General features: G+C 48.3%; 1 protein-coding gene across 2 annotated transcripts in view; it reads left to right on the top strand.

Annotated features, from left to right (window-relative positions):
* Positions 1-11,987, top strand: part of LOC103609282 (tensin-3-like) — a 32,572-nt gene that overhangs the window by 19,623 nt on the left and 962 nt on the right. The window contains exons 8-12 of one of the 2 annotated variants that reach the window (XM_008593631.1): positions 5,756-5,924; positions 7,551-7,619; positions 7,718-7,744; positions 9,383-11,274; positions 11,418-11,833. In XM_008593631.1, the coding sequence (XP_008591853.1) occupies positions 5,756-5,924; positions 7,551-7,619; positions 7,718-7,744; positions 9,383-9,527 (410 nt within the window). In that variant the 3' untranslated portion in view covers positions 9,528-11,274; positions 11,418-11,833. The remainder of the gene's footprint in view (positions 1-5,755; positions 5,925-7,550; positions 7,620-7,717; positions 7,745-9,382; positions 11,275-11,417; positions 11,834-11,987) is intronic. The other variant, XM_008593630.1, reaches the window with a different exon arrangement.

The raw sequence follows: 11,987 nt of genomic DNA on the forward strand, positions 1-11,987 counted from the left end.
AGGGTCTGTGTGTGGAGTCATTTTTTGGTTGTTCCAGCACCATTTGTTGAAAAGACTATCTTTTCTCCATAATATTGTCTTTCTTCTTTTGTCAAAGATCAGTTGACCATAAGAGGGTACGTCAGAAAGTTCGTGGAAAAATAGAATTAAAAGGTCATATGAATCTTTCCCTGAACTTTTTGAAGTATCCTCGTATTTATGTGCATCTATTTCTGGGTTCTCTATTCTGTTCCATTGATTTGTTTTCTGTTCCTTCACCATTACTGCACTGTCTTTGTTACTATGGCTTTGTAGTAAGTCTTAATGTCGAGTAGTGTCAGTCTTCCAACTTTGGTCTTCTCCTTCAATATTGTGTTTGCTATTCTGAATCTTTTGCCTTTCCATATAAACTCTAGGATCAGTTTGTCAATATTTATGAAATAACTTGCTGAGATTTTGATTGGGATTGCATTGAATCTATTGATGAAGTTGGGAAGAACTGACATCTTGACAATGTTGAATCTTCCTATGTATGGACATAGATTATTTCTCTATTTATTTAGTTCGTCTTTGATATTGATTTTCAGAGTTTTGTAGTTTCCTTCATGTAAATATTGCATGTTGTTTGTTAGATTTATACCTCAGTAATTTTGGGGAATGCTAATGTAAGTGGGATTGCGTTTTTAATTTCAAATTCTACTTGTTCATTGCTGGTATATAGGAAAGCAATTGACTTTTGTAGATTAACCTTGTATCCAACAGCCTTGCTGTAATCACATTATTAATTCCAGGCCAGATCACTTTTGTAGCATTAGGTGCAGTCCTGGTGGCCCCAGTTTAAGAGGGTTTTGGACAAACATGATTACATAGGGTTCCTGCAGTTTTGCATCCTTGGGGGAGGGACACAGTTAGAGAGGACAGTGACCCACTAATTTTGAAACTCTGAATTCCCCCACTGGAGGTATTTCATGCAAGCTAGATGTTTGCTGTGTTAGAGGGGGAATTTCTGAGTCTGGTGGACAATTGGAGTAGAAATGCCTCCATTCTATATAGAGAATACTTACATCTGTAGAATACTTTATTTTACAGCTATAACTCCATAATGAAGGTATGTGAAATATCTAGGTATTTTCTTGTTATTTTCTCTGTATAATTTGTAGTATTCTTCTATGTAATTTTTCCCTGTAAAAATATACTTCACAGTGCTTCTTTCTAGGCTAAAGTATAGTCAGTCTTGTTTCTAAACGAATGTTTATTGTGTTGAACTCCTTTTAGACTCTCCTTAAAAGGTAGGTTATCCATGGCTAGAACAAAGACAACAGGAGCTTGCCCCAGATTGCAAGTGTGTTAGAACTCGGAGCTCAAAAACGAAGGGTGTAGCTGTGGTTCTGGGTTCAAGTTCAATCTCTGCCCCTCAGGGTTTTGACCTCTGGCAAATCATTTAGCCATGCAGACCTGGGGTTTGCATCTGTTTGGTGGAAATAATAACAATATCTCCCTACACAAAGGTTGCAAAGACCAATTGAATAGGACATTGAAGAATGCCCTTGGAACTGTTTTCCTGGCCCAAGAGGAATGGCCCTTCCTGGGAAGGCAGACTTATCCCTTCCCTTGTGACAGCCAGTCCCACCTTTGATTCTGGGCTCTTCCCTGAGTGGGCCGAGGTGGAAGGGTTGGTAGGGCCACACCCGTGGTGGTTATGTGAGGCAGTGGGTCTCCATGCCAGCGACGACCTCAACACCCTCAAGTTGGTTTTATGTGATCTCTGGAGCCCACCAAGGCTTGTAGCCTCCTTCTGTTAAAGCCCCACCATGGCCCTGTGAGCAGCTCACCCACACACTCGACCTAAGAGACAGGGCTACCAAACCAAACCCACTCTGATTTGTTTGTTTCAGTTGCTCCTTTTAAAAATGCATGGGAAATTTTGAAAGCATCTAAGTATTGGCTTTTAAATTGCAACTTATCTGTCAGCATCATTCAAGAAAGACGTTGAAGAATTATCATGGCAACATCCTGAGGCACTTGCTCCGGCCATAGTTGTTACCACGTCCTCTTCCAGGGCGCACATGGTGGGGTATCCTGTCTCCCATTTCACAGAGGGAGGCAGCAGTGTGAGTGGCAGAGCCAGGCCTGGCATCTGGCTCCTGTGTCCAGATGAATCCAATCCTGTCGGGACACAGCCCTGTCCCCTCAGTCCCCCACGGTTAGTGCCCGGGCACACACCTGTGTGTTCTGCTGTTTTGGTTTACTGTCTTCTCACCACAAGAGCATCTCATGTCTCTCCCTAAGCTTCTTTGTTATCCTGCATTTACCTGATAAACGCTGGATTAATAAATGGATGAGTGAATTAGCCTAACCTAATAATGTACCGTAATAGCCCTTGTTTTAGATATTAAAGCTTTCTCTTCTATTCTGGCTTGTCATTTTTAAGTCTGCTTTTCTGTCTTTTTAAAACAACATATGAAATGTATCAATACTCAAAATATTTTTTAAAGGGTGGTTCTTCTTAGAGTTAGACTTCATTCAGAATCTCGAGTCTTATTTAATCACCTAAGTTGTTTATGTATGAGGCTTAACTTATGACTGCTCTGAGCTGCTTTCCTGGAAAAATCTCTTATTTCTAAAATACATGGAGAGCTGTGAATTTCCATCCAACATCACGGTGACAAGGCAAGGAATCAGGACAGCAGATCTGTCCCCAGATGAGTGAGGCCATTGCAGTGACCACTCCTCAACCAGTGCATCTGCACCTGGAGGATCAGTTGCACTTGGTCAGAATTAAGTACAAAACAACTGTTGTAGCAACGTACTAGAACTATTCCAGCCTCTGATCACCTCCAGTAAATTGAGTGAGGCCTTTCCCTAAACTTAATTTCACTTGTGGTCCTAAATCACTTGGAGTCCTAGACTCCTGGACGTGCATCAGTTATTTGAGGTTATCACGTCCACTTTCCTCATTGTAAAGATTGAGGAAGCCAAGACTCAGAAATATTAGCAGTCGGACAGCTCACAATGGTGAGAATAAACTTTTAATTCTGTTCAGTTTAATCCTGTTTCACTTGATACCAAGGTCATTCTGACTTGGTTCCACTCTCTAAAACAATTTCTATTTATGTTTGAAGCCTCAGTTCTTAATTGTTTCTTGTTGAAGGAGAAGAGTGCAGTATAATCTTGAAAAGAAGGCATTTTTACCAGACTTCTGATAGATTTCCCATAAATGTTGTGGTGGTGTTTTTTAATGTAGCATACTGTATAATTTTTTTAATAAGTGTCATACATGTTCTTTAAGTTTTAAAAAAAGGAAATACAGGAAAGAAAGGGGAAAATGAATTAGTCACAGACACGTACAACCACTGAGTACTGGGAACAAGGGAGACAGAAGGCACAGTGTTGTCCCCGCAGAGAGCACTCCTAATTATCAGCCAGGTTTGTTCCAGGGCTACCTCTCGCCCCGTGCTTGAGGTCCTGCTGCATGTACAATTCTTTTATATTCCTTTTCTCACTGAACATAATGAGTTTACCCATGGTTTTCACAAACATGTGCAGGTCTCATTTTTAATGGCTGTATAGTGGTCTTTCCTGTAATTCACCTCTTTATGGTTGTTCATTTAGTGTGTTTCTAATTTTTCAATACTGCAAACAGTGCTTGGAAGACTATCTTTCTGTGTTACTTCTTCTTTCTGAATCCCCGATTGTTGCCTTAGAACACATTCCCAGAAGTGATACTGCTCGGTTGGAACATGTGACCTAAGACTTTTGTTCCATGTTGTCAAATCGCTTTCCCAGAGTAGCCTAGCAATCTGCAGGACTCCGAGTTGTGGGTCTGATGGACGGTTTCCTGTTCAGTGTCTCACAAGGCAACATAGCTCCAAATCTTCACCCCTCACCAAAACTGTCAAGTGGAATTGGACGGTCTTGAGCCAGGCCCACCTGAACAAGCCTACCTGTTCTCTTGTGGAGAGTGTTGGGCTTTGGGGGACTTGGTGTTGGCACATGACATTTCCTCAGTAGAACTGCCTCTCTAAGATGTGCTTTAAAAAGTGGCAGCATTTCCTCCTCTGCTTGGAGGACAACATAGCTCCTGCATTTGAGGAGAGATCTTCCCCAAACACCTGCCAGCCTCCAGTTAGCTGGCCTGCCCCCTATCACAAAGACGATGGTGGTGCTGGCAGGAGAGCGAGGGTCTGGGTCGTGGCAGCCTCTGGTTCCATGTGAACCCGACCCAGTGCCGATTTTGTGGAATTTTCATAGTAGTAAAATCAGAATTCTCATTTTTTTTCCTCTTCTGTAACTGCTTGATCAGCATGACAGAAAAACTAATGAAATCAAAGACAGAATATTCACTCTCCTAAAAACTGTTTTAAATTTTCCAGGCTCCCTTCCAGCTCCCGTTCATACGCACACATGTTTTTTATTTTATAGTTCTAACCATAGCAGAGGGAGTTTTTATTCTGCTTTTCCAATTAACTGCTAACAGTGTTTTTCCATGCTGCTATATAATTTTCATGATTGCTGTTTGCCAGTTGCTTGGTATTCCATTGAGGGATTTTAACCCTTTCCCTATTTTTGGACATAATCTGTTTCCAATTTTTTCCACTATAATGAATATGCATTAATTCTCTCAAGTGGTTATGGAATATTTCCTTTCTGAATCTTCTCAGAAGTGGGACCTCTAGGTTACTCTCGGTGTTTCTGATCCACCTGACAAATACTGCCAAATTATCATCCACAGTGGCTGTCTCAAACCCTTAACACGCCTCAGACTTTGCAGTTGAGCTGTGAGCGATGGCATTGCTGTGGAGAGGGATGGCTGAGCAGCCTGTGAGTGGCCCTGCCCTCTGACACCGCTCCTCCAGCCTGTCGGGGTGGGCCTGTGGGTGGGTGCACCTGCCGGCAGCCCTGGCCCCACACAGCCTGCAAGGGCCGCCATTCCCTTGAGTGCTGTGTGTGTGGGTGCAGGTCACAGGGAAGGGTTGTTTTCCATGACACTCCAGAGGTCTTTAAACGTGGAATGAAGCCAACCACGTGCTCATGAGGCTGGCCTAGCACAGAGGGGAGCAGGCTGTGCAGTCGAGTTCCCAGGGTAGGAGTGGTGGGAGCCTCTGCTCGAGCGCAGGGTGCGGCTCACGGGGAGAACAGGTTTTTACAAAGCCATGTGTACACCCGGTCGTTCTTTGCCCAAGAGGAGGTGGCCATGGGGAAGACCCTGTGCCCCTCCTTGGCAGCTGGGAGGTTCTGGTTCTTTCCAGTCTGAGTGCTGAGGTCACTGCAAACCGTGTATTCTCTCAGCAGCCCCTTCTGGAAGCCGCCCCTTCCCGCACTCTGCATCAGGCACTTATCTGGGATTCTGGATCACATGCTCCTCTCACGGACGTTCCTCAGTGGCCTCGGAGCCTCCTTACCTATAACTGTAGTTGGGCTTCTGTGCTAACATGACTGTTGTCCACACCCACATTGGGACAGAGAAGGTGCCTCAGGCGCCACCTGGGAGGCCAGGCCTGTGGGAGGGCGAAACCACGGAGGGCAGGGGCTGCTTGCTCTAGTGACTTGTTTATTCTCCACCTGGGCATTGGAGCAAGCGTGTCTTTGGGTCATTCACTCACCACACCTTCGGAATTGGGAGCAAAGGGCATTTGCCTTTAAATGCACCTGGCACAGGCCACCTGTGTGAGTCGTTCATAAATCCAAGGTCTGCACATTGGCAACTGCCATGTGTGAAAAGGACACGTGTTCCTGACATTTGCAACTAACCCACAACCCCGTTGGTGTCTTGCAGCCTGCAATGTGTGGTACTTGAACTCTGTGGAGATGGAGTCCCTCACTGGCCACCAGGCAGTCCAGAAGGCCCTGAGCATCACCCTGGTCCAGGAGCCGCCCCCCATGTCCACAGTTGTGCACTTCAAGGTGTCAGCCCAGGGTATCACCCTGACAGACAATCAGAGGAAGTGAGTGCCCGGGAGGGACGTGGGGAGCAGCCCAGCAGGGGCGGGTTGCTGGGCACAGCTGGAATGCCACCTTCCACCTGATCTTGTCTAGTGGGGGTGGTCTTCCAGGTAAATCTTTAGTGGCCCTTGAGGTCATTAGTTTTCCACTGTCATCTAGGTTGTTCCCTGTCATTCCCTAGGTCCCAAGAGCCATGTATAAACTATAGTATTTGTCCTGAAGGCTTTTTTCTCAGGAATCAGTTTTATATATATATATATATATTTGGTGCTTTGAATATTACACACATACATGTACACACACGTGATTGCAAATGCAAAAGTCTTTTAAGTAAGTTCTTGAAAAACACTCTGAGACTATGATCGGAATCCACTGGTCTTTGTTTCAGCATCTTTATTTTTTTAACTAGTGGTCATCTCCTTTCAGATGAGAAGATGACCACCAGTTATAAAATAATGATATATATTGATGCATATTATTTCCTGTAGCTGGTTTCAAATGACTCTCATCAGAGTTGTTACTGAGTCAGTTATGCTGGAGCACGTGCTCTACCCACGGATGTTCACTGAAGCCCGGTGGGGGCACAGAAGAGGCAGCCACAGGCTTGTCCCTCCTATAAGTGGAGCCTTTGACCTAGGATCACAGGCATGGTAGATGCAGTTACTATGTGTTTGTTATGGAAACAGCCTTGTGTGACTAACAAGGCAAGTCAGGGTGTCCACTGTGGCCACCCTGCCATGGCAGGAGCTGTCAGGACAGATGTACCCATGGGCCACTCAGACCAGCTGAGTCCCTGCCTATGGATCCCCCAGCAGGGCCCTGCCCGCCCCCCAAGCACCTGTGGCTTTAGGATGAAGCGAGTTTAGGCAGGTTCAGGTTCTGCTCATAAGACTTCACCTGTTAAGAAAAGGAGCATGGGCAGATCTTGGGCTTTGCTGGCCAGATCCTAGCTCAGCACCACCCCCCAACACTGACCAGCAGGGTGACCCCGGGCAAGGTCCTAAACCCTTGATGCTCGGTTTCCTCACCTTTCAAACCTGCACCAAAAAACTGGCCTCAGGATTTAGTAACTCAAGGGGAAAGAGCACTTGGCAAGTGCCCTGCGTGGCTTGGCCCCACTGTGGACACAGGGTCAGGGTTAGGGGCCTTCCACGAGGCCCACAATCTCACTATATGGTGCTTCCGATCACTGTTTCCAAGAACTGTCTGCCCAACTTCATGTCATCTATTGACTTTTTTTTTTTTTCCTTTTTGTCTTTTTTCGTGTCCGGCAACGGATTGCAACCCTCAGTGTTGCGCCCGTACCGGACCGGGACCAGCCACGGGATCGCCACCCTTGGCGTTGCTCCCGCCCCTCGCTCAGCCAGTGAGCGGCCGGTCTGTATGTGGGATCCGAACCCTCGGCGGGAGCGCCACCGCGCTTCCCAAGCGGCGCACTGTAGCAGTGCGCCACGGGGCCGGCCCATCTATCGACTTTTAATGAGCACAGCTTTGTTCTCCAAATGACAAGTGCAAGTATAAAATACTTTTCTGCTCCACGGATCTTCACATGGGGGGCCCGCACAGCACATCACCCACCACCCTGCAACCCCCCGTAACAGGAACGTCCTCTCTTCCCATCCCACCAGGCTCTTCTTCCGGAGGCATTACCCTGTGAGCAGCGTGATTTTCTGTGCCTTGGACCCACAAGACAGGAAGTAAGAAATTTGCATTTTTATTAAGCAAAGTTATGCTTTGTTTTACCCTTTAATTTTTTTAATTAACATAACTCTTTTTTTTCTCCTTAATTACCAAGGTGGATCAAAGATGGACCTTCCTCAAAGTAAGTTGCCAGAATTTCTTTACATTCTCTCTTCGTTTACAATCATAGTCCAAAGTTGAATTTTGTGCCAGATTTCCAAAGAGGGTGTCTCATAAAAAAACAACTAAGTTGTGTCAATGTGTTTTAGGGGTTCTTTTTGCTTTAGAAAAAATAGAAAAAAGTTGAAGTGTTCTCCTTATATAGTGAGGGCCTAAATGGTGTCAATGTCTCTGCTGGCTGTTGGCTGGATTTGCGGTGTTTAGGAGGGATCTATAACACTGGTATAGATACAGAGGGGTGTGGGCCGCAGCACGCTGAGGTCTGTGCAGCTAGAAGGAAGAGTCGCCTGTGTGTGTGAGTGCAGACGAAGCAGGTGCTCAGTACTTGCCAACTGTACGGGAGGACAGTTTTCGTCACGCCCATGCTCTCTGGCAGGCCGGGCACCTGTTAGAGGTCCCTCTCTACAGGTGGACCTTTCCTTGGTTCTCTAAGTTCTCAGCGGCCTTGCTCAGTGGGGAATCATTCCCAGCCCAGTGTTGCCATTGGGACCTTGTCCTAACCTCCCACTTTGAGGCATAACTGTCCGCATTCCCCCAGGTGGGGGTCATCTACACAGTCTAAATTTAATGATCACAAGTGTGGAATCATTCCCAGCCCAGTGTTGCCATTGGGACCTTGTCCTAACCTCCCACTTTGAGGCACAACTGTCCGCATTCCCCCAGGTGGGGGTCATCTACACAGTCTAAATTTAATGATCACAAGTGTCCGATCACAGGCATTTTTCCCTAGGATTCCTATTTCAGATTTCTCGTGTGTCTAGGGCTGATCAGTGCTCAGAGGGCCTCCCCTAAGCCCCCAGCAGGGACTGTGTTCTGGGCACACTCCTGCCTCTGGCTGGCAGGGGTCGCATGGGGATTTCGTGTGCTTGGAATTTGAAAGTCCATCGGGGTTACTTGAGGGTTGTTGGCCAGTCCCTTTTGTGGCATAGAAACTGCTAGGCTTAAACAAAAAGTCCTTCATTTTTCTGAGAATGAGAAGAAAGACCTATGCCAGGGATTTGGGTATGGATAATGGCCGTTATTGTGTTAAGTTTAGGACTCATAAAAGCCTTCTAAGATAATGGCTCCAATTCTTCTAAGAAAAATAATTAGATTCACTGTTCTTTTTAAACTTCCTGAACTATACATAGTTTGTAACCCAGGCTTATGAGGCCCTTGACATATTTTCCCTCTGGTTCTAGTGGAGGGGGAGTGTCAAAGTCCCTGAGGCCCCACCCCGTCCCTCAGAGACCCTGGCCCAGTATGTCAGGCTGGGGCTTAGGAATCTGCAGGAACAAGTGCCCTGAGGATTCCGACTCAGGCGTCAGGAACAGCTGTGGCTCGAGCCTCAGCTTTGAGTCAGGTCCTAGACTCACCTCACAACCTCAGGTTCCCACCTGCAGAGCAGGAGTCATGCGTCACCTGCTGGTCTGTGAGGATTGGAGGTCAACTGCATGGACAGGTTCTTAACCAGGTGTTTGGCACCTGGCAGATTTTTGACACATGGCAGTTAAGGTTCCTCACCGTAGTGCTGCTGGTGGCTGGAGGAGGTGGAAGCTTGCACAGCATGCGCGGTGCTTTGAGGGACACTTCCACTGTAACCTGGACTTTCCTTTTGCAGAGTCTTTGGATTTGTGGCCCGGAAGCAGGGCAGCTCTACAGACAATGTGTGCCACCTGTTTGCGGAGCATGACCCTGAGCAGCCTGCCAGCGCCATTGTCAACTTCGTATCAAAGGTCATGATCGGCTCCTCAAAGAAGATCTGAGAGCCCCTTGCAGCTCGGACCCGCCAGACTTCTGCCATTTCCCTCAAGACAGCAGTGGGGGAGGGCGGGGCCCCCATTTCATACCAGACTGATAATCCTGACAGTCCAGGCCCAGGAGGGGACAAAGGACCTTCCAGCTCTACGAAACAGGGACAAACAACTTCACCATGGATTGGCCTTTCCTGAAAGTAACTTCTTATCTGACATATCTCTGTGGCCAGGTGCGTTTTGAGTGGAAGCAGCTGGGCACAGGTGCCCACCAGGGTCACGTGAGAAAGGGGCGTGCAAGGAAACAGCATGGAAAGCATGGTGGCTGCCGAGTTCCTGGCACACCAGTATTTGTGGGAGTGGTCAGCCTGCTTGCAGGGTGCTGAGTGACCACTGCACCTGGCCATGGCTGGAGCGCTTTCTGTCCAGCCCACATCTGAGGCAGCAGGCTCCCTCACCTCGGTCTTCCTGTGATGGAGATGAACCTAAGAAGGGGACGCATGTCTGACAAAGGCTCGTGCGGGTCAGGCCCTTCCAGAACACGGCAGGAACAGGAACGAGGGGACGGTGTGATGGCTAGTGAGAATGAGGGGGTAGAAGCCTCCCAGCGTCGTGGGGGGGAGTGTGATGTCAGAGAGACGCCACCCGCATGTGCTGCCGATTCCACGCCTCCTGCTCACATCTGGTGAACTGGGCCAGAAGAGCCCCTGAGGACCCTGAGAGGAGAAATGAAAAGAAGGAAGCAAACATGCGATTTCTATATAATTTATATTTTACGTATGCCAAATTATTTATGATAACTTGCCATTGCTGTGCTGTACTGGTGTCAGATGCTGCACGTGCCAAGCTATGATTTCAGGAGGGTGTGCGGTGGCCTGCGGGTGACACTTGTGGGTCCCCCATGTGCGGTGCTACCCAAAGGTGGTTTTGCCTCCAGCAGCCTCCCCGACACTTTACTTACTGGTCTCTCTTCCCGATTGTGGCTGACACCCTTTCTGATGGGGAGGGCCAGGGAGGGATGGAAAGTGCCTGGGTTTCAACTCGGCATCCCCCTCATCAGCTTGTTTCTGGTCATCTTCAGGCCTGAAGTAGCACGACCTAAAGCACCCCTGGCCTTCATGAGCCCTCACTGTGCCATGAGGCGACCCTGTGTGGTTAGGACAAGGAGAACGGGAAGGGATCCCAATACTACGGGCTCAAGCCCCGCTGTCCTGCCCCATCTTGGTCACCAAATCGGGCGCACTGTTCCATGCTTCTCTGAGTAGTCCAGCACTGTGGTTCTCCCACCTGAGGCTGTCAGTGGTCAGATGTTTGGGAGAAGCCTCTGAGCCTGGAACTTCTGCAGAGTGCGAGGTGCAACTGGGCCACGTCGGGATAAAGCCTTGAGCTCCTTCCCGCATAGTCCAGTGCACTCTGGGGACGCACTGACTATTCCCGCTGGGATCCCTCTGGAAATTCCCACCCTCCTCTGCTTTCAGGAGCTGGGGTTTGTGAATCCTCTGCTTTAAAGTAAGGGGCAGAGGAAGACTTCAAGACAAGTAGAGTTGGAACCAGCAGGATCACAGCGGGCGTTGTATGTGCGTGCGTGAGAGCAGGGGGACCATGCCACGTTTTAGCTCCTATTGACGCACCAAACCCAAGTGCCTCCTTTCTGTGCCAAATGTCTGCCTTGGTCTTCGCGGACCTCCTTCCCTGTCATGCGTTGGCGTGGCTGTTTGAGAGAATGTGCTGTCATTCCCTAGTGGCCCTGATGTCTTTGGTGGAGGCTTCTAGCATTTCAATTTTTCATCCACTGCAGGAATCTGGCCAAGGGGAGCAGAGGTTTGTGCTGTCCCCAAGAGGTGCCTCACGTGGCTGTTTGAGAGAATGTGCTGTCATTCCCTAGTGGCCCTGATGTCTTTGGTGGAGGCTTCTAGCATTTCAATTTTTCGTCCACTGCAGGAATCTGGCCAAGGGGAGCAGAGGTTTGTGCTGTCCCCAAGAGGTGCCTCACCCTGAGATGGTTTAAACCCAAGTTTGACCCAAGCAGCCCAAGCCAGGCCCTTTATCCTTCTGATGAAGGAAGAGGAGGCTTGTTTAGAAATCAGAGCAAGGTAGGGGTGCAGCACTGAGAAGCGCAGCCTGCGGTGAGCTGCAGAGACATCAGGGCCTCCCATGACGGTCATCATGGAGAGCATTCAAGAAGCCACACAGATGTGCTCTTTAAGCTGACTCACCAGGTGTGATTTTTACTCAAGGTAAAAGTGGTCAAGGGCATCAGGGAATTTGCTCCAAGCAAATAGTTCCCTTTGGGGAACCCAAGGAAGCCACTTTCCAGGGTTTCTGACAAGCCGGTACGACAGGTGTCTTTCTTCCAGGGCAGGGCGAGTCCGTGTTGTCGCAGACTGCACTGTGGGCTCAGACACCATGAGCAAGACTTGCGGCCAACGCTAGTTCAGGCACTTGGGAGAAGGAACGTCTCCCAGGCATCTT

This window comes from Galeopterus variegatus, unplaced genomic scaffold (genome assembly GCF_000696425.1).
Source record: "Galeopterus variegatus unplaced genomic scaffold, G_variegatus-3.0.2 Scaffold9420, whole genome shotgun sequence".
Lineage (NCBI taxonomy): Eukaryota > Metazoa > Chordata > Mammalia > Dermoptera > Cynocephalidae > Galeopterus > Galeopterus variegatus.